Source organism: Lepisosteus platostomus, chromosome 10 (genome assembly GCF_059453375.1).
Source record: "Lepisosteus platostomus isolate fLepPlt1 chromosome 10, fLepPlt1.hap1, whole genome shotgun sequence".
Lineage (NCBI taxonomy): Eukaryota > Metazoa > Chordata > Actinopteri > Semionotiformes > Lepisosteidae > Lepisosteus > Lepisosteus platostomus.
The window spans coordinates 53,705,363-53,727,448 of NC_142620.1; the positions used below are offsets into that span (position 1 = coordinate 53,705,363).

At 49.2% G+C, this 22,086-nt stretch overlaps 1 protein-coding gene across 10 annotated transcripts in view; it reads right to left on the reverse strand.

Moving 5' to 3' along the window:
• Positions 1 to 1,479: 1,479 nt before the first annotated feature.
• Positions 1,480 to 22,086, reverse strand: part of mcf2a (MCF.2 cell line derived transforming sequence a) — a 35,792-nt gene continuing 15,185 nt past the window's right edge. For 3 of the 10 annotated variants that reach the window (XM_088597260.1, XM_088597263.1, XM_088597265.1), the window contains 26 exons: positions 21,321 to 21,440; positions 21,057 to 21,173; positions 20,352 to 20,501; positions 19,727 to 19,851; positions 19,428 to 19,542; positions 18,930 to 19,049; positions 18,553 to 18,744; positions 16,476 to 16,667; positions 15,674 to 15,845; positions 14,179 to 14,267; positions 13,799 to 13,884; positions 13,631 to 13,697; positions 12,251 to 12,366; positions 11,470 to 11,539; positions 11,013 to 11,105; positions 10,479 to 10,571; positions 10,016 to 10,141; positions 8,613 to 8,834; positions 8,239 to 8,331; positions 7,825 to 7,903; positions 7,305 to 7,368; positions 6,216 to 6,349; positions 5,639 to 5,751; positions 5,311 to 5,423; positions 5,072 to 5,172; positions 1,480 to 4,651 (listed from right to left, as the gene is read on the reverse strand). In XM_088597260.1, coding sequence (XP_088453386.1) covers positions 4,611 to 4,651; positions 5,072 to 5,172; positions 5,311 to 5,423; positions 5,639 to 5,751; positions 6,216 to 6,349; positions 7,305 to 7,368; positions 7,825 to 7,903; positions 8,239 to 8,331; positions 8,613 to 8,834; positions 10,016 to 10,141; positions 10,479 to 10,571; positions 11,013 to 11,105; positions 11,470 to 11,539; positions 12,251 to 12,366; positions 13,631 to 13,697; positions 13,799 to 13,884; positions 14,179 to 14,267; positions 15,674 to 15,845; positions 16,476 to 16,667; positions 18,553 to 18,744; positions 18,930 to 19,049; positions 19,428 to 19,542; positions 19,727 to 19,851; positions 20,352 to 20,501; positions 21,057 to 21,173; positions 21,321 to 21,440 — 3,003 coding nt within the window. In that variant the 3' untranslated portion in view covers positions 1,480 to 4,610. Of the gene's footprint in view, positions 4,652 to 5,071; positions 5,173 to 5,310; positions 5,424 to 5,638; positions 5,752 to 6,214; positions 6,350 to 6,740; positions 6,821 to 7,304; positions 7,369 to 7,824; positions 7,904 to 8,238; positions 8,332 to 8,612; positions 8,835 to 10,015; positions 10,142 to 10,478; positions 10,572 to 11,012; positions 11,106 to 11,469; positions 11,540 to 12,250; positions 12,367 to 13,630; positions 13,698 to 13,798; positions 13,885 to 14,178; positions 14,268 to 15,673; positions 15,846 to 16,475; positions 16,668 to 18,552; positions 18,745 to 18,929; positions 19,050 to 19,427; positions 19,543 to 19,726; positions 19,852 to 20,351; positions 20,502 to 21,056; positions 21,174 to 21,320; positions 21,441 to 22,086 lie in introns of those variants that run through there. The other 7 variants (XR_015924950.1, XM_088597261.1, XM_088597262.1 and 4 more) reach the window with 7 other exon arrangements.

A 22,086-nucleotide genomic window follows, 5' to 3' on the forward strand; every position in this document is an offset into this window, starting at 1 on the left:
CGGGACGTCTTAATCAACCATGAAATGTGCTCCAGAGGACACAAAGAGAAATAACATTTAAATCTGAGAACAAGAGTAAAACACCATACCTTTACACAAAGGATTGTGGAGGCGTGGAACAGGCTACACAGCTAGTTATCGAAGGCAATATCCTGGTTTCTTTCAAGAATTATCTTGATGAGATCCTTGAACCAATTAGCTACTACCAAACAGGCCATTTGTGACCTGCACTGTCCCCACTATAGAGCAGTATGTCCTCAATTCACACAGGTCACATGATGCTTAGTCCTTTCCAGGGCTAAACAAGCCTTTTTGGTCTCTTCAGACACGGAAAGTATTTGGCCTCTTTTTGTGTTTTGAATGGAAATAATCCACCATGCAAAGCTAATTGAGATCTTCCTGCATCACTGGTAATATAAAACATAAATGACTAATCTTTTTTATTACACTTCATTTACTCAGACTTTGAACATTTCAAGCATTTGCAAAGCATGTCTCAATTGAAACACAATGACTCTTTAGTGGTATTGATGGTATGGACACAAATGCAAGGGTAAGTGATTAAATGCACTCTTTCTTTTTTATATTTTCCATTATGCTTACAACTTTAAGGCATGGGGTTTCAATGATAGCTCCATTGCAGCTGTCTGGGTTAAGTGTTTGTGACCATTGTTTATACATTTTCAGATGGGGTTTATATACAGTACTGTAGTTTATACGGTACTGTCCATCTCGTTGTTCATCCTGCAGTCACACGAACAGCAAAACCTTGTCAGACAGCTCCATCTGGTGGTGAGAGGTGATACTGCAGCAGAGTTTACATACCTTCTACTGAAAACCTTAAATGCTCTCCAGGCAGGAGAAAACCATACACTGGAAAGAAAAACGAAACACATTAAGATTATCAAAACAAAAAGGCATGGACATCAGAATTAGGTGCTGAGAAGAGTTAAAGGGAGTGATTTGTGTTTGTGTTCACTTAATACTAATGGACTACAGACTAGAGCACATACAGAAAACCTTATGCTGTATTCTGGATCACCTGTGGTTGTAGTCTGTGTCTCATGGCTGCGTTTACACTATATGCAGTACTCAGATCGCTCTAACAATATTCAGTGAACACTCTTCCACTCTTTATCTAGTGCTGGTGCTCTTCTCTGTGGATGAAACAGATGCAGGCAGATGTTCAGACAGAGGATGGAACTATTACCACAGATAAAACAGAGTGCTTGTGCTGGATAATGTCTCACAGCACATGTTTTCTTATGACACTGTATATTTAAATATTTTTCATAATATTTAGCAATATTTGTATTGCGTATAACGGAGGTCTGTGATAGTGACAGACTTAGCTGGACAGTCGCGTCCAAAATCCCTGGGAATGTTTTGTCTTCTGCATAAGATACATGCAGGCGAGGCATAAGAACATGAGGATGTATCATTCCTGCTGTCTTATCAGAAAAGAGTAAAACACCAACCTATTTTACAAACTCTTTATTTTGTCCTTTTATACAACAGAGAGGCTGTACAAATACATAACAATCGAAATAATTACGATATTAACCTCAAACCTACGCTATCATTCAGCAATCTTGCAGTCATGCATTTTCTTACAACAAAATATTCTGCAGCAAGCTGTGCCCACGCCAAAGGACAGAACTTTCAAGCCTATTTCTAAGCAGTTAATTTCAGTGCAAAAAATAGCGGAAATTTCATAAGGCTTAAAAAAGAAGTAAAAGAAGAGATAATATTTGAGCTAAAACATATGCACAGCACTGCAATTACAGTTTTTTTTAGTGCACATGAATACAAATGCCTGCAGCTAACTAGCTATTTTGCTCTGCCAGGAAAAAAAACGTGACAAATAAATCAGAGCTGTTTTGACTGATTTGCATTCTAATTTCCACTTCAAACAGAAAAGAATCAAAGGCTGTCCTCGAACTGCGCTCTGATTTGATGTTTTAAATCCACATAATTCTCCAATCAATATTTAAGTGTTAGACATCATGGGTGCTGTGCGTGTTCCTGGAGCAATCCTTTTTAAAAGGAGCCCTAAGCTTATCTGAACAGTCATACCCATGAAAAAAAGTACATGCAGTTTTTCATTCTGAAGTGTTACAAAACTTCATTGAGTTTTTTCCTCGTACAATAATTCTAAGAATTAAAAAAACATACAGTATTGACTCACACATTGTTTTGCGTTCTTACAAGCACAATCACTTAGTGACCTTTTCATGAATGTATTGGGGGAAATGCCTGTTAATTTTACAGCTTCTTTTGTTTTAAATCGTGAGTCCTGTGAATCACCAGTGGACACACATTGCAGTCACTTCAATCTTCCAAACAGTTCTGGCAGTGGAGCTTGTTGGACATTCAGGACTAACATTGATAAATTGTTGCTTTCTACAATTATGACCTGTCCAGGTGACATTGGCCACCAGTATTTAAGTGAAGTGTTCACCGAAGTACACTTTTACAATTTTCAGTAATTTGCGGAAGGTCAAATTTAGTGTTGAAAGGCAAGAGGCTCCTCCTCTTCACTGAAATACTTTGAATGTGCAGAACCAGTGGCGCACAGTTCCAAACGCACACCTCTGTCCTCACAAAGCTCAAACATACTTATTTCAACTGTTGCTGTTTCTTTACATGCTTTATCATGCCTTTTGAAATTTTCAAGAGCTGGGGTCCAGACAGAATCAGGAGTTCAGTGCACTGCATATTGCTGAAAATACCAATTCTGTCTAAGAAAAAGAGAAAAGGCTAAAAGTTGTACAATTGATTTATGGCACAGCTTTGTATTTATTGGCATGTAAACTCTTAATAATTTATGGTTCCGAATACTATATCCCCTCCTGGAAAAAGGCTAAGAAAATACTGTATTTATTTTTTTCATTTTCTTTCCTTGACATCATCAGGCCATCCACATAATGTGCAAGATCCATCAGTTCACGTCAGTTCCCTCAGTCTCGCAGAGAATGAAGTAACAATTACTTTTGAAGGCTTTGAAAGTTTCCATTTAAACAAAACCATTTCCATTCTTACAGAAATGGCTGCAGGGTCAACTCTCCTGGAGTTCTGGACTCTTGTCAGTCTTGATTAGATCCTTCTGATACCAAGGTCAGGGTCAGGCCCTGTGCTTAGGACACTGACAGTGCAAGCAGAAGTTCCATTTTGCTGTGTAAAAAAATATCTTGTTCTTTGACCAAGGAAAGTCTAATTTCCACTAAATCTTCCAGTAGTAATTGTTGTCCAAACATGAGACGAATCGTGCATTAGTTACATGAATCGATTATGTTTCTCTTTCCCACAGGGAACGTTTTCAGAAGAAGATGAGAAGACAGGAATGCAAACAAGAAGTTGACTATCGTGATATTTATTGACTGCTGGGGCAACAGCTCGACCACACTGTGCTGCACCGTGTGTCTGTAGTCCCTCAATGTGACGTGAGCTTTGACAAAAATTATTTCTCAATAAACCATATTGAGTTCATAGCACATGTAAAGAGAAAGCACGCTGGTTTCTGACTCACACAAGCCTTAAGCCTCATGAACTACAGAAAAATTTTAAAAATGTCTGCAACATATTCTGGTTCCTCTATCTATTCAATATCTTTAAGGACAGTTTAAAAAAAGGGGTCACCGTGCTCCAGAAGCAATTTGCTACCCTCATTCAGGGGAACCTCCAGCTAATAGTGAGCTGGCCGCGAAAGTGTCTCGTGTATTAAATAGAAGACCTGAAGCTTTTCCCTGCAGCTTCACTGTGGCGGGGGGCTCTCATAACACAGTGCCGGTAGAGACAGCGTCTACTTTGATCAAACTTCAGTACAGTATGCAAGTGAAGAATAACTGAGCCTCTGAAAGTAGTGCTGTCAGAGCCCCATGCAGTTAAAAATGTGGTGCAAGACTTTTTTTTTTGCCTTCTCCAGGCATCTGAAACACCACGAGTTTATTATAAATCAATAAAAATGCTTTTGTAAAGACTGGAGATCCCAAGGGCTTGCTTTTTAAACAATGTACCTTAGGTCCCAAAAATGCTGATGTTAGAAGACAGTGTCCCAGCCAGATGTCTGCCAGTGGCTGGGGGCCAGTTACCCTAGCTAGTGTTGCACTGGCAGAACTCCTTCTGCGCCCACCAGTGTGTTGCGGCTTGAGATCAGGAACTTTAGTAGATATTTCTTCTGGGCTCAGTGGTTGATCGTGCAAAATCCTTCCACCCCCCTCCCCTCATTGTTCATGTCGGTTGGCCCAGAGAGAACTGTCCCGCTCTGCTCTGACCCTCTGGACTCGAGCCACGAGGAGCCCGCGATCTCCTCCTGCAGTCAGGGGCTGGCGTTTCTCAAGGCAGCAGATGGAGCGGGCGATCCCATTGAGGGCACTGGAAGCCTCAGGATGGGTGGTGTCCAGGAATGCATCTTTCAGTGGCCACTTGGGCAGAAATTAAAACGGGCGTCAGGAAGGAAGACTCCTTCCCCCCTTTTGCGGAGCCTGGCTGGCCGTCACATCACTTTGCAAGATATATACCCACCGAGCACCTCCACGTCTGAAGACGAGTCCTCGTTCGCTTATCTCTGAGTGTCCTGGGCTCCGTACAGGAAGAGCCCCTGCGCTGGCCTACGGAGAGCTGAGTTTTCTTGTTTTTAGGTTACCTGGGTCTGAACACACAAAGCAAAAAATTAGAAAGGGCCCAAAGTGTTTTAACTGTTAAAAAGGGGCCCAGCTTCAGTCTGATTAGGTGTTAGTGAGAATATCAGCAGGCAGACTATTTAATTTAATGAAGGGTAGTGAGGGTGTTCCTGTTGGTAGCACGTTATACCAAGGGAGCAAGAGGGGCCAAATAGCCTCCTTTTAATTGTACCCTTCTAATGGTTTCACGGCCACTAGTATTCTAGGTAGCTTTAAAGTGTGAAAATAAAAGAGAGGGCTGAATGTTAGGAATCTGGGCATATGGGCACCCATGGGTGACATAATTAACCTAAATCCCCCATCCCTAGCTCTGGCTGGGAGTGCTGGGAGAGCCCGCAGTGGGACAGTGTTTGCCAAGAGAGTGCCAGTGTCAGCCCGTGCCTGCTCACCTCCCAGTCTGCCTGAGAGCACCCGGCTCTCGCCCAGGACCTCCTGCAGGCTGCCGGCGGAAACCCTGCCCTCCTGCCGGCGGCTCAGGCTCCTCACCCACCTGGACCAGGACAGGAGAGACCGCTGAGAGAGAGCGCCCCAGGACGTCTGTGCCCCCCACACTGTGCGGCTCATCGCTCACTTCTAAATGACAGGGTTAGCCAGTGTGCGTGGCAAGACGGGTCATGTCCAGACTCACCAGAGCCCCTCGCTGTCCTCCTGGAGCAGCTGGATGGTGTCTCCACTCCTGATGACCAGGTCATCCGGGCTGCGCTGCCGGAGGTCCGCCTGTGCCCTGTACCTGCCAGCACACTGAGGAAAGGGCAGCAGAGGGTAAGAGTGGGCTTCGGAGCTCTGCGCAGCTCACCGCACTGGGCTGACAAGGGCACCCTTGGTTCCAGCTGAGAAGCATGCTCCACAGTCTTCTCTACCACACCCCCCCCCGCATCCCCTCACAGACCAGCAAGGCGCTTCACGATAAGGCTCAGTGTTGTGCTACGGGAGAGAAAGAACAGACTGCCACACACCAGCTGGATCTCCTCCTCCTCCTCGCTGTCGGAGGGGTTTGAGAGCTCGTTGGGTCCAGTCCAGTCTTCCAGACCCTCGCATATATCCACAGAGTGAGAGGTGCCATGCCAGCCTGGGAAACACAGGAGTGAAGAAAGATTATAAATAATAAATAATAATAATAATATTATTAATAATAATAATAATCCTCCTTTAAGATATCAGGAAGCTGTGGAAACTGGAGACTATCCTGCAAAAACCAGGCACAAAGTAGGATTACCTGTACATCCTGGATGGAACACCAGTCAATCCCAGGAAACTGCATTAATTCAGATTCAGAAACCAGAAATGCAGGCCGCATATAGCCATATCATTTCCAAACCCATTTTTAGGTCTTCTTTGCATTTATCATGTATTAAATTACAAAAATACTGTTTTTAGGATGATGACTCAGAAGGTTCCACATCTACTAAAAATGCCAGCAATAGCACTCATATGCAATATAAACAGTAAAAAAGTAGATCAACAAATCAATCCCAAAAAGCACTCCTGAAATGTTCACACAGCCTCCCGGCCTGCAGGGGGCGTCACACTTACTCCGTCGGCTGTGCTGGGGCTGAGGGGAGAACAGGAGGGAGTCCATCAATACTGGACTGGTCCGGCCCGACTCATTCTCCTCTGAGCTGAATGATGCCCTCTGCAGCTTGCTGGAGGAATTACACACAAACATCCTGAACGGCCCGAGAGGCGAGAACAGGACTTCAAACAGAGCCTTCAAACTAGCCAGCAGGACCACACAAAACATTACCATTAGTGACACTGACTTCTGACAAGAGCCGTTGGGAGTGACCTAGTACAAAGGGTCTACTCAGAAGTCCTTCAATATTTTTTACAGCCATGCTTTTCAAAACACGGCCTCTGTTTCTCAATGTCATTGTGCAAATTTGCATTAAAGACCACATTATGGCAACAGAAGGACTAATCCCAGTAATCAGCAACTGGAACGACTAGTGTTAAAGTTATAAAGGAACCCAAACTTAGAATTATTTTCTTAGCAAATTAAAAAAATGTCCTTAATTCTGCATCCATGCAAAAAAAAAACTAAGCAAAATAGGTGCAAACCTCCTAGATACCATGGTCTGGGTCGCGGGAAGGGGGAGGGGTGGAGATCTGAGGTGGGGTTTTCAGATGGCAGTTAAGTGCTGTTGGTTCAGAAGGGGGTGCAATGACTGTCAGTATGCAAACACAGCAGCCATTCATCACTGAGTCACAGCTCACTCAATGGGCAGCCATTAGCCGGGTGCAGGGTTTCTACTTATTTGTAACTGAGCGTCATTGGTGTTGAGGACTTCTGTGACGCAGACAGAGAAACACGTCAGTCGAGAGGGCAGCGTAATCGAGTCTGGATAAGCAACTCTTACTGATGGCCTGGGACGCCTGTACCACCCTGCAGAACAGTCAATAAGACACTGTGGGTGGGTTTCCCAGTCCCTCGAGCAACACAGTCTCCGATTCTGCCAATGTAAAGACTGACAGCACAAGGGTATGTGGGGAGCGTGCCGGCCGGATTTATTAGGAGCATGTCTCAAGAGCAAAGGAAAAATGGGCCTCTTAAGAGCAGACTGCTCAGCGCAGGTTCTAAATGAATGTGATTTTAAGGAACGAAAGCCAGGAGTTTCCACTCACCTGTCAAACAGAGGAGGGGAGAGCTGGATGTGGTCTGAGGCAGGACTGGGCTGGAGAGAGTCGTCTGCAAGCCGGAGAGAAGGTCAGTGAAACAGGAATTCACGGACTAATTACTGAAAACCACACCCAGACCTGCCGCAGAGGCGATACTGAAAGACACTGAATCTAAATCTAAATCTAACATGTGACACTGAGGGCATCAAAGCTAGAGGTTCTTATAGAGGTGGATTTGAGAGGTGATCAATTGCCCTCTAGTAACAGGTGGCCATCCTGGCTCAAGGCCACACTCTTGGGCTTGGCTGTTGAGCCAAGATGGTGTCTTCCTCTGGGCACCCCCTCTCATGATTACATCACAAACTGTTGCTGCAGACACGCAGTATATCTGTGCAAATAACATAAACCCATTTCCCTGCACCCATTTTACAGTGATCGCAGACACGCAATAGACGGGAAACCCAAGCACGAGTAACAAAACCTAAATAAAAATGAAAACTGAGATGCGTAAGGAAACGAGGCAAACCTCGGGTGAGTTTCTGCTGGTTGGTGAGGATTTTCCGGATCTCACCGAGCCAGGCCAGCTTCACCTCCACTGAGGGGGCCTGGGACAGGGACAGAGAGAGCCTCACACACAGCATCCCTCTGATCGCACCGACCATGCACTGAGCTCAGTTTCTTTCCCACTGTCTGCCTTCATTATGCACTAAGCAGGTTATTTTTCCTTTGCAACATTCCCACCAACTATAATGGACCAAAGTATCTTCCGCATAGAGGTTCTTGATCAGTGCTAATTTTAAAGCTCTGCAATATCCACACTTTTGAGTTTGCAGCCCCTTTCGAGCTGCAGCACAAATTAAAGCACTGCACAGCAGGAATGGTCATTCGTTTACTGATGGAGGTGCCTAGAAATTATCCCCCCTTACACGCCCCTGCTCACCTGCACCACATACACCTCCTCTCGGCCACTGTACCAGATCTCAAACTTCTTAATGTCTCCTTTCACATTCTCCGTGATCCCCACAGCACTCATCTGCACAGCGGGAAGAAATAAAATCAGCCAGCCTCACGTGATGAGTGCTGTACTTTAAATGTGTTTTATGTCCTCGATGACAATTTTACAGGAGGTGAAATACAGACAAACAGTACAATAAAACAGACAGGGCCATGGGCATGAAAGTAAGACCTTTCCTGGAGGTTCCTGGTGTGAGCCACAGCTCAAAGGACAGAGTGAGTTACGTCACAGGCCTGGCCGGCGGGTAACAGGGGAAAGAAGGCAGTGTTCAGGGCACTCCTCCTGGACGGGTCTCTCACCTTCAGGCAGTGTTTGAAGCTGTAGGAGGGGGTCTTGTCGTAGCCCTCCCCATGCTCCTCCCTCCTCTTGCAGAAGAGCAGCGCCCTCTCGTGCAGGAACAGGTGCCTCTGCATGGGCTTGAAGCGTGCCAGGTCCTTCATCTTGGTGGGGCCCTTCCTGTGGCTGATCCACACGCTGAAGGAGCCCTGCATCAGCACCCGGCCCAGGTCGCTCAGGTCCCCCTGGCAACACAGCGCACACGCGGCCTGAGCCACTGTGGGCCTCGCGCCGCCCGGCTGCAGGGCTCGCACGCCCTCACTTCGGCTCCAGACAGAACCCCACTCAGCCTGCTCGGTAAACACAGGCTCAGAGCTCCCAGCAGGGCTCACCAGGACGGTGCACAAGCACAGCCCACCTGCAGTATCTGTCACGGACGTCCAAAGGGACTAACCGTGGGGAGCAGGAGAGCGGAAAAAGACCCATATGCGTAGCGGCGAGACGGGAAAAAGGCCCGGGCTCATTAGTGCAAAGAGTTCAGGAATGCCGTATAGAAACCTATGCCCTCAGGGAGCGGACGTGGGGCGCCCTGGTGCTAGGCAGGTCTCAGGACATCCGAACGTCAATGCTGAGCGAGGACAGAGTGCAAGACCCGGAAATATATAGCCCAAGGGAAAGAGAGGGACAGGAAGGACAGCAGACCGGAAACTAGGGACAGGACAGAGAAGGAGCGCCCTCTGGCTGCAGAGGGCGTGACAGTATCTGCGTCATGCATCTTACCAGCAAGAGGGGTTCTGCCATCGAAGCACACAATAGAAAAGGAAGCAAACTGCATGCACACAAGCTCGTCGTGTATAATCCACTGGGCTGGGAGACATCTTAAAGCCCAAACTAAGAGCATCAGCCTGAGACAGAATTGACCTCTACTTCAATATAAAAAAAAATATTTCATCGCGACTTTGCTAGACCTATCAAGGTGCCACCGTGGTGTGACGGTGAGCTCTCATTGGTGACTCACGGCTCTCGGACCCTGGTTTCGAATCCTGTCCTAGAGTGCCCTCTGTGTGGAGTTTGCATGTTTTCTCCATATACATGTGGGTTTTACGTGTGTTTTAGTTCCTTACGGTATACTAAAGGCATGCTGGCTGTAGGTTGTTTAGTGTCACTGACTCGCGTCCATGTGTCCTGCAATGGACTGGTGTCCCTTCCAGGGTGTGGTGCTGCCCTGCTCTCTGTGCCTGCTGGGTTGGGCTCAGGCTCGCTGTCACCCTCTATAGGATGAAACACCAATGGATGGGATATACGACTTAGCCCCCAGTGCCAAAAACATTCCTTTTCAGTGGGGTGCACCCTCCCAATATTCCTTGCTCACGTTGCCATTCAGCATTGTGGTTTACATCATGCCGAATGACAAGCTGACACTCACCTCGTAGCCAGTGATAGCAATCTGGTGCATGGAGTCATTCACTGACTTGAGAAGGTCCAGCATGGCTTCCAGGGCCCCCTGGAGCTCAGAGGCTCCCTCGCAGCCCACACTGTACTTCAGCAGCTCCTGTGGGGCGACACGTAGTCCAGCGGATGAGGATCAGATCGTGCTCAGGCCCTGCAATTGAGCATGAGCTATGGACGCCCCCTGGTGGTGTTCCAGCGCACTACCACCAACACACCAGGAAAAGATTTTAATTTCATTGACATACAATTTCAAACAGGATTCGGTGGATCCTTGTCTGTGCTCCACGTTTCAAATGTCATTTATTTATTGGGGGTCATTTATCTGGAAATATTTAACTGAACTAAATGTAACTGTCCCCTTGCTGAGCCCTGGAGCTTGCGGACTGCAGATCCACGGGCGCAGCACTGGGACCAGGACGGACGAGGGCCTGACTCACCTTGAGCAGGAGCTGGTACTTGGTGAGGCGCTGCACTGGTTTCAGTAAATAGGAGTCCAGGCCTAGCTTGTGGTCCAGCTTCTTCTGGCACTCCTTCAAGAACAGATCAAGACAGAGGGGCAGGAGAGAGAGACCCGTTCAGCACACCATTACACGGCTTACAACTATCAAAACGGAATGGGCAAAGGTTTATTCCAAGTGAATTCCAACTTTGTGAAATTTGCTTTCAGCATTGAATACCTCTTCCTTTGCAGTCTTACGCACGCTGAACCAGCTCCCTACTCGACGTTTATCAAAACAAAATGCCTTACACGCATACAGGGAAATTACTGTAGGACAGGGCTGTTGAAGAAAATAGGGTACTTCAAAAAAGAAAATAAAAAAAAAAACAAAAATCAATTTCAAGACGGGGGATTTCGAATCATGGCCAGCAGATGGCAGTGTTTCTCAGCAGTCTCTCCGGAAGTGCCGACTGTGTTTCTCGGGGCAGACCGCGGCAGTGGAAAGCTCCGAGGACGGCGGTTCGTGTCGCACCTGGAAGAAGGCGCAGTCGGAGCACTGTCTCCATAGCGACTCGGAGCGCGGCTTGTTCTGACAGTACTGCTCGTACACCTGGAAGTTCTCTTTCTAAAAGGACAAGCGGAGAGCCCCCCGTCAGCCACTGCAACACAGGAGCTGCCGGGCTAAGACCAGCAAAAGACCGTCCTTTTCTAGCATTGCTGTACGTGTCTGTAGTTATATGTTTAGAGAGATGACAAACTAGTCGAAGTGTCAAAACTACATGCTGACCACACACCCCCACCCACCACAGACTATATCCTAACTCCTAAACAAGTCGGAAAATCAGAGCTCTGGATGTCATATCTCATGGGAATTCATCAGGAGGCATTTGGACATGCAGTTTCCGAAAGGCAGCATGCAGGAGATAACTACACGTCATAACCACATCGCATCTCACTACCCCTCCTCCCTGACGCCCCCAGGCTCTCACCCTCCCCAGAAAGCAGGCTCCCACACTCTCAGGTGTGTCCAGGCAGCTCTCCAGATCCTGCAGGAACAGCCTGTGGGTCAGAGGGCACAGTCAGGCACAGAGTCGGCAGCCTGCCTTCCTCGCCAAGCCACTGAGAGCTGCTGGGCCTCGGGCACCAACTGTGCTGCCGATGCAGAGCATGAAGGATTTTTAATCTGATTTATTTTGACCAGCCCTGCTGTGACGCTGTTCTTATCATGGGTCCCTGTGGTTCTTTTGTGATCCTTCATTTTGATCCTGTGAGAAAATGTACCATACTGTATACACCCTCCTTCTCCCAGCATTTAATTAAACAAAGAGACCTGCTGGAAACAATTTTTTTCTTGGCAGAACGCAGTTGAATGTAAGCAACAGACTAAGAGTACTAATACATCACAGACAACCATGTAATATAATGCTACTTTCAATGACACTGTCCTCACCTTGACCTTAAATGGCCTATTTCTAGTGACATCAAAATAAAAGTAATGCTAATTCCAGTTACACCACGGTTGATTCCTCTTTTTTTGGGATGGGTTGCAATGAAACCACTCTGACAATATTATTGGGCCAAGGAAGTGTTGTTCTGAAGGTGTGACTTTGTGACTAACAGCAATGGAGGATATAGTGCCACAGTGGAACAGGACTCCTGCAGGCTGCACTGACGATGGTAACGTGGCACTCGGGCAGCGGGTCTTTATACAGGGGTGGGGAACCAGACTGTTGGCACAATGAGCAAGTGAGCCCTGAGCAGAGGTCTTGCCTGCTGTGGAAGCTGTAGATCTCGGGCATGTTTCCGAAGAGGACCTCCTTCTTGTCCCTCAGGATGGGAGGCAGGAGAGGATACAGGACGGGGTTTTCCATTTCAGCCCGGTATCCCTGGGAGGAGAAGCACAGACACCCATCGCCTTCACCGCTTTCAGAACTTCGCTGGGATGAATAAAGATCCCTACTGAGGACCATCAGAGACATACAGATCGTCAACTGCCTAGCAGACCAGCTCTGTTGGAAACACGTTTTCCTCTCCAAGTCACTCCGCCTTTGACACGGGTTGAGATCACTGAAATGTCCCTGACACCTCCAATGAACACTATTCACAGTTTAGAGGGAAGGTAGATTGCATCATAGATTGTTTATAATATATATGGTATAACATATATTTATAATATATAATATTTCCCACTGACCTTGTAGACACTGACCTGTAGTCTGGTCTTTAGAAGAGACCACACACTGCCTGTCTGTCAAGCTATACTGGTGATACAGGCTCACCTATATCAGCTTGGGGCCAGCAGGGGGCGCTCACCCTGCAGTCTGTGTGGGTCCTAATGCCCCAGTATAGTGATGGGGACACTATACTGTAAACAGGCGCCGTCCTTTGGATGAGATGTAGAACCGAGGTCCGTACTCTCTGTGGTCATTAAAAATCCTAGGGTGTTTCTCAAAAAGAGTAGGGGTGTAAACCCTGGTGTCCTGGCCAAATTTCCCATTGGCCCTTACCAATCATGGCCTCCTAATAATCCCCCTCTATGAATTGGCTTCATTACTCTGGTCTCCTCCCCACTGATAGCTGGTGTGTGGGGAGCGTTCTGGCGCACTATGGCTGTCGTCGCATCATCCAGATGGATGCTGCACTTTGGTGGTGGTGGAGGGGATCCCCATTACCTGTAAAGCGCTTTGAGTGGAGTGTCCAGAAAAGCGCTATATAAGTGTAAGCAATTATTATTATTATTATTATTATTATTATTATTATTATTATTATAGCTGTATTGATACAGGCTCACCTACATGAGCTGTATTGGATACAGGCTCACCTTTATCAGCTGTATTGATACAGGTTCACCTACAGTATATGAGCTGTATGGGATACAGGCTCACCTATATCAGCTGTATTGATACTGGTTCACATATATGAGCTGTATTGGATACAGGTTCACTTATATCAGCTGTATTGATACAGGCTCACCTATATCAGCTGTATTGATACAGGTTCACATATATGAGCTCTATTGGATACAGGTTCACTTATATCAGCTGTAGTGATACTGGTTCACTTATATCAGCTGTAGTGATACAGGTTCACCTATGTCAGCTGCACCCACAGACAGGGAACGCAGAGCACATTGAAGCTGAGTGTCCTCACCAGCAGCACAGAGAGCAGCTCGTCCACATACACCCGCTCCGTCTCGATCAGCTCCTTCATCACGTGGCTGGAAAACAGGAGAGGAAGGAAGGTGAGGAAAGGAGTCTTGTTGCACTTCACTGCTCCCCGTCTCACATAGGTAAGAATGAGCCTCAGCAGCCTGCTCACCGCTTCAGGAGGTCTGGACTGTCCTCTCCCTCCAGGCTGAAGGATATGGAGCTGAGGTTTTCCTGGTAGTCGTGCATCACCTCAATCTGAAAGATGAGCAAACAGCATGGCGCAATGTTTCCTGCTCTCCACAGCACAGCACAGCACAGCTGATTCTGAGAATCAGAGAATATCTGTGTTCCTGGGGCACTGGGTGCCTCAAGCAGCCATGCAGGTTAATGATTTCTGGACACATCTGCTGGCGTTCCCCAGGCAGAGCTATGACTTTCTTGCTGTCCTGCAAGACGTTTCTCAACTCGGTGCTCTCGAAACAAAAGCAGAGCCCCCAAATCCAGCTTGAAACCCCCCGGGGCTGGAGAGGGGGATCGGGATCAGCCTACCTTCCTGGAGTTGGGGCTTTTTCTGGACATTTTCTTGCCAGGCAGGGAAAGGTCGAAGGAGAATTTCAAGCTGGAGTTGAAGTCCACACCTGAACACCGGGAGATTAAAACAGGATGAAGACACAAGAAGAGCCCATGACAGACAGACACTGGGAGATGAACAGGAGCTCTTTCACTCAGCAAACCAGGTGGTCACTGGATCTGTGCCCTTATTGGGCTTTCCCCTATCACTGTCCAGAGCGCTACACTGTCCTTTCCCTTTATTTTTGACATTCCTTTTCTTTTTTACCCAGGTACAGGAGGAGAACAGAGGCACAGGGCAGAAGCTGTCATTTTCAGATTCTGATAATCGCACTGGACAGGACCCTTCAAGAATTTAGTTTTCTTTAACATGATTTCTAGTTACTCTACTCACACTTTAATTTAAAGAGCCAGATTCAGAGCATTTAAATGTCATCCATCTTCTTCTTTTACAAACTTGTTTGCTCGTATCAGAAGATGCATCTCCTGTACCCTAGATACTTAAGAGTTCCTGATCTCCAGACCCTGTATATCTCCTTCACAAAAAATCTCAAGGGGAGAAAAACAGCAAATCAGAGCATGCACGCACTTCTAAAATACAAAAATAGAAACTACAAAGAGGAGATGTGGGATTCTATTGAGATGCTCAAGGCAATTTAGCTTCAAAGCGTCTTTCAAGGTATAGACCGTACATTTACCTGCTCTTTCCTCTAGACAGACAGGAATCCACCGGGACCAGTTACAGTAATAAGGAACTTAAAAGGATTTGACTGACATAACTGTACACAGGGAGGCGATAAATGAACTGAACTCCAAGCATGTTAATTCTCACTACGCCCTAAACAAATACATTAATTTAGCATTTCATTAGATGAAATAACATTCTGAACACACTGCGCTCCAGGAGCACGGGCCTGTGGCCAGCACGTTGCTCATAGCCTAGCGAGCAAACAAGGAGACAGGGAACCAGCTTCTCTTATATATGAAATACGAATGTGAAAGGAATGTGAGATTCTCGGCAGTGCACTGCAGGTGTCGAGGACCACACTCTCTGTAACCAGCCGCAAGTACGCTTTTGAAGGTTTGCTCACTGGATATTCCCATGACGGCGTTACGTATGAAGCTAGTCAGTCTATTCACCCAATCTTCCATAAAAGTTGGGCACCACGGAGCAGTGAAATCTGGCGAATGCACAGGAACAATAGAGCCAAGGGGAGTATATTCCTCTGGGTAATGACTGTCCACACCAGGAGGTAATAGCCCGACTGTCATCCCTCAGATCTGACGGTCTAGGACCAAGCTTCACCCCTTGTGTTGAACAGCTGTAATGCTCATGTTGTCCCCTGGTGTTTCCTTAGGCTGGGATGTCTATGAGACAGGACACCTGTCACAGGACACCGGGAAGTCGACACCTGCAAGGCACTGCTGGGCAGGGCGAGACAGAAGTGAGTGACAGTTCTCGGGGCTGCCTCACCGTGCTTGGGAGAGAAAAGGGGGGACTTGGACCGGGTCGGGGTCTCGGGCCGGGGAGCCACCAGCTGGATGGGGCGCACTTGCTTGTCTGCCAGCTTGCGCAGAGAGGTCTGGCGATTCTGGATGGTGCCCCGCATGGCGCCCAGTTTGTCATGCACCCTGCCGATCTCAGCCTGGGGAAGAGAGAGGCCGACATCTCAGCGGAGCAGACAGGGGAGAGAGGGGCGGCGGGTCCCACACTGCACTTTCAAACACCGAGACACGGGGATGGGGTCACGCAGACAGGAGCACGCACAGTCCGACACTGGGGTCCGTGTGGCCTGACAGCATGCACAAGGCCACGGGGAGTGAGCAATGAGCTGGGGGGAAAGAGAAAAGTTACAGACGGCAACCTAAAATAAAACAGAAAGGCCAACTTAAAATAAAGAGAAACGACCAAAGCAGCTGTCTTGACTCGGTGTCTCAGGAATCCATGGTGACGTATCTGAATTCACGGGACAGGGACAGGGCAGGGGTGGGAGTCCTGACCCAAGTCTGACCCGGCGATGGGTGTGTGTGTGCATTGAGAGAGCCTGCAACATGTGTGTGTCTTTACATGAAACAGCAGCGGGTCTGTGGATTACATGGGTCTGGAGCATCGGGGCTCCGACACAGGGGAGGAGCATGTGCTTCTGTGTGTGTGCTGTTGAAGTGATGGGTGGGAACCTGTGGGTTCTGCGAGATGTGTGAGCCGAGACAGAGCCCAGATCTGGAGCCAGAGCCGTGACGTCGGGCTTGTCTGAGTGTTCTGAGGAAGGTTTTACCTGCAGCTGGGGAGTGAGAATGGACTCAAACTCCAGCGTCAGCGCGTCAGGACCGCCGCTCAGGGGAGGGGGGGTGCCCTCCAGGAATCTTTCAATATCCCTTAGGGCCGCCTGCGCCCCCTCCTTCGACTGGAACTTATCAACCTGCTGGTCAGCCAGGAGGTAGGCAGCTTCATGGCACCAGCACATAGCCTGGGGCAGAGCAGACAGACATGTGGACACTCAGGCACAGACTGCCAGAGACACATGGGGCACACTCAGGGACAGACTGCCAGAGACACATGGGGCACACTCAGGGACAGACTGAGAGAGACACATGGGGCACACTCAGGGACAGACTGCCAGAGACACATGGGGCACACTCAGGGACAGACTGCCAGAGACACATGGGGCACACTCAGGGACAGACTGAGAGAGACACATGGGGCACACTCAGGGACAGACTGCCAGAGACACATGGGGCACACTCAGGGACAGACTGAGAGAGACACATGGGGCACACTCAGGGACAGGCTGAGAGGGACACATGGGGCACACTCAGGGACAGACTGCCAGAGACACATGGGGCACACTCAGGGACAGACTGCCAGAGACACATGGGGCACACTCAGGGACAGACTGAGAGAGACACATGGGGCACACTCAGGGACAGACTGCCAGAGACACATGGGGCACACTCAGGGACAGACTGCCAGAGACACATGGGGCACACTCAGGGACAGACTGAGAGAGACACATGGGGCACACTCAGGGACAGACTGCCAGAGACACATGGGGCACACTCAGGGACAGACTGCCAGAGACACATGGGGCACACTCAGGGACAGACTGACAGAGACACATGGGGCACACTCAGGGACAGACTGCCAGAGACACATGGGGCACACTCAGGGACAGACTGCCAGAGACACATGAGGCACACTCAAGGACAGACTGACAGAGGCATGTGGACATTCAGGGGCAGAGCAGATAGAGACATGTGGACACTCAGGGACAGACTGAGAGAGACACATGGGACACTATAGGAGAGACATAGGTGGAATCTGAGTGACACACAAGCTATCTCCACGTCAGAGCAGCTGGAAGTGAGGACAAGACCCACTCAGAGAAATTTGGAATAACCAGAGCAGCAGACTGACATAGGGGCAGACAAACTGCATGCAGGTGTGAAAGAAGAGCCCTTTGGGCTGAAAAACAGACATGATCATTCTACCAGAGACAAAAAACAGGCAAGGAAATAAAAGATACAACCATATGGTACAATGTTTTTTTTTCAGTAACAAATGAAAAATGAACATACGTTATTTTTAGAGCACCGGAAAGCCTAAATCCCCAAAATACGTGTGTCTGTGTGCGCTGTCCTGTAATATTGCCACAGTGACGCTTTGTAGACTGAAGCACTTGTCTGTGTGCCACTGTTAAAAATAGATTCATTTAAACATCTCAATTTCCCCGCAAACACTCCAGAGGAAATATGTGTTTCTGTCACTCCCACTCCCTCCTGTAAGATTTCTATTTCGCACACATGTGAAGGACTGTAGGGGCTCTGAAGAAATGGAAACAGATCCCATTTGAAACTGATGTCAGGCTGTCAGCTCGGCTTCTACCCCCTCCTCCCCAGGGGACTGTTTACAGAAGAAACTTGGTCCCAATTTTTGCTTTTACTTCTCTTAAATGATTGATTGCTATTCCCAAGTCCTGACAGCTTTGCGAAAATGTTTTCGCTCTCTTTTTCAGCACACGCTGCTCTTTCAAGTCTTGCTCCGTGCTTTGCTTACTATTCCTGGGAGACACAGCAAGGAGGGGTATCAGCGGGGGCTCTGCCTTGTGGCCTGGTCGACGGCAGGCTGGACGATGGATTTGCCCTGCTGACCTTTAGACTTTTATAGAGCAGGGACTGACTGCCATGATTGGAGTGAAGCACTTTAGCTCCCTCCTAACCCCTGCTCCTCCCTGCTGTAGTGCCCAAGCTCATAACCTTTTAATTGGCTTTCGCATTTGTCCTAGACCTCTGGGAAATGAGCTGCGTGTCTCGGGTCTCGGGCTGCTGGCTCCCGCGCTGCAGGGCGCCCCCTACCTGCTCCAGCCGGGACAGCAGGTCCTGGGCGCGGCCGAGGGACTCCCGCTTGGCCCGCAGGGCGGCGGTCAGCACGTCGCACAGGTGGCGCAGCTCATTGCAGCGCTGGCAGATGAGTGCCAGGGCGTAGTGGTGGCTGGCAGCCAGCTGGTGCCCCTGCAGAATGAGGATCTGTGCACGACTCATCTCATGCTGCGGGCAGAGGGAGACACACAGTCAGGCCCCTGGCACCGGTCACCCCACAGAAACAAACACGTCACCGTGGAGCTCCCTGCGTGACAGAGCACCGCAAAAGCGTAGTTTTCCGTGCTGGCCGAGCAGTAAAGGCTTGTGCAGCCGCTGAAGGGTTTCGAAGGACTGCGGACGTGGACGCTGACCTGAGCTTCGGCGTCCAGTGTGTCCAGGTCTCTGACAAACTGCTCAGTCTGGGCCATACTGTCCCCCACGCCTGGGTGCTCTCTCTCCTGGGCCAACAGTTGCTGCAAAGACAGCTCCATCTGCACACGGGACACGGACAGGAGAGACGAAGGACAAACCCCTCTCAGCTCAGCCCAAAGGCAGTGTGAATATTGACAGTGAAAGACAACAATCCCTGCGTGAATCGCTTTGCACTGTGAACTTTTAATCACAGTCATCTAAAGAAACACTATTATAGCCTCAATATAGTGCCAAAATAACATTTCAGCTGCAATACTATACCACCCTGAACCTGAGAAACCTGCAGCTTTTCCATTTCTTGATTAACTCTACCAAGTGAAGTTGTGCTGATAAACTGTCCCAATACAGCACAGCAGACGTCCCAGGAAGTTTGTAGCCTGACAGTAACACGGTGCTGGTGCTTCACGAGAGGGGGGTGAAGCCATACTATGCCGTACCTCACGGAAGCTCCTCTCGAACCTGCACAGCTGCAGGTACTGCTGCAGTTTCAGGTGATGCTTCTCGAAAAAGCCATCGAACGCCGTCTCCATGTCGTGCAGCTGGGCCAGGAGCCTGCGGAGTAGCAGCAGAGAGGAGACTCCCTCATCTCCGGGAATGCACTTGGTAACCCGGACTTTAAACAAGCTCAGAGGCAGCCCAGAAGCAAGGCAAACACTATCAGTGAAATGTTTCAGTCAGAGCAGTGGGATCAGCAGTCTCTCTCTCGGGCTGGGTATCCCTGAGAATTCGCTGGTACCTCTGTACTGTCTCCCAGTCCTGACTTGCATCTCTCTTCTGCTCGGACGCCGCCTCCACTGTCCCAGACGCCTCCAGGCTGGACAACAGCTGGCGCCCTTTCCTCATCACTGTCCTGATGTCCTCCTGCAGAGAGGGGGTTGTGAAGAGAGATGGACCGCAGGGCCGGGCTCAGGCACAGTGCAGTGATGAGCTGAAGCACTGAACAGCACAGAACCACGAAAGCATCATCTTAGGCACTGTTTTCACTCTGCTTCGACATATTTGCTTTATCGCGTCTTCCCATAGTTTGTATCCTGCTTTACCACAGGTCCGTGTACTCCACCAGTACACCGGTTTTACCACCATGACTTTTCTAAGGGAGCATAAACCCCACTCTCCCTGCATCCTGCTTCTACACAAACAGTAAGTGCCCACAGGGAGGCTATGTCGAAAGATGTAGAAAATCCATGGTCTCGCTGTATGACTCCCTCTTTATTCTTATTAGACTCCTGAAACATTTTAAAATTTCAAATCCTGGTTCTGTCCCAATTGCAATGCTGTGCACCTAAAGGTCTATGCTATAAATTACGTTCTCTATTCTGATTCTTGGCATTTAATTCCAAGGTGATGTGCTGTGGTCATACCTTCAGCTGCCTGTACTTAGCCGTGTGAGACATCAGGAGGAACTCTGTGGCGGTCACCTCTTTGGGCAGCTCTGTCTCGGCCAGCTCTGTTCCAAAGGCCTGCAGCATCTGGGCGATCTCCTTCACGGTCACCGCAAAACTCTCGATGCCCTGCAGGGGGGGCCACAGAGACAGGAGGTCACAGGTCCCCTCGGCTGACATCTTCGGCGACTTCTGCAGGCCATCAATCAGGGCTTGGCGGGACTGAAGGGGATGTTTTATATATCCTCCCAGCGCAAAAGGCAGGGGTACAGATTTAAGCTTGGCAGAGGGCTTTTCTATGATAAAAACCTGACATTTAAGGCTCCTAAAATGTAACATAACACAATATACTGAAACTTCGTGATTCCATGGTCTCCTAGCAACTGCAACACGCAGGGACATGGGGGTGAGACTGTAAGCACCAATAGAGGAGGAAACTTATATAATAATAATAATCGTGGGGGCTAAGTAGGCCAGTTTATTAAAGAAGCCATCTGCAGGCAGGAACAGGCCTGTGCATCTCGGACAATAAGCGTGATATTATTGTTGAGCATGTAAAATAGAAAAGATGTGAGGAACTGTGGGGCACAATGAAAAGTATTCATTTCAAGAGGAAAGCAGCATCAGTTGAAGAGCTGTGAGTCGGTGCTGCCCCCTACAGGAGAAGAGCCGCGCGAGAGGTACCGAGCGCAGGAGGATCCAGTCGCTGTGGCAGTACTCCAGTGTGCCTCCTAAGTCCTGGGTCAGCTGGTTCTCGTCGATGTAGTGCAGCAGGTCTGTGACAGAGCTCAGCATCACCACCTGAGAAAGAGAGACAAACAGAGCAACAGGAACGCAGAGGGGGCAAGACACAGGAGACTACCCCAGAGGACAATCACACTTCACTGGCTGGGAGGGGTGCATCCCACTAAACCGAGGGTGCTGGATTCCAGGAAAGTCTGGTCTTACCGGCATTTTGTGCATGAAGTCCTCCTGGCTGAAGCGGAAGCCGATGTCGGTGACAGTGCGCTGGAAGAAGCTGGTTGGCCGCAGCACCAGCACCAGGTGGAGGTTCCCCGGGAAGGAGGCCTGAGGGGAGCAGGGAGGCCACAGATTGCGTTACACACCAGCCCCACCCACGGCCACGCCCACTCAGCACCTACACCTTACGCGCCACCCACAGCCATGGACCCGCCCACCCCCGCGGCCACACCCATGAACACGCCCACTCAGCACCTACACCTTACGCGCCACCCACAGCCATGGACCCGCCCACCCCCGCGGCCACACCCACGGACACGCCCACTCAGCACCTACACCTTACGCGCCACCCACAGCCATGGACCCGCCCACCCCCGCGGCCACACCCACGGACACGCCCACCACACACCCACGCCCAGTCGGTTGGTCACAACCCACTGCCACGCTCACCCACCAGCCACACCTGCTTTTGCACCCACTGTTGCACCCACTCGCCAGCCACACACTGTCACAGCCACTTACCATCCACACCTTCTCACCAGTTACACTCACTCCGCAGCCACACCCACTCCACAGCCACACCCACATAGTAGCCACGCCCATACACAGGGCTACACCCACTGGCACGCCCTCTTAGTTTTTAGGAAGGTCAGGATTCAACCCTGATCACAAATCGGACTGACGCTCTGCATGTGGAGAGATGCTACACTGCCCTCCAGCAGGCTTGTACTCAGCACCTCTGGTGTGAACTGAA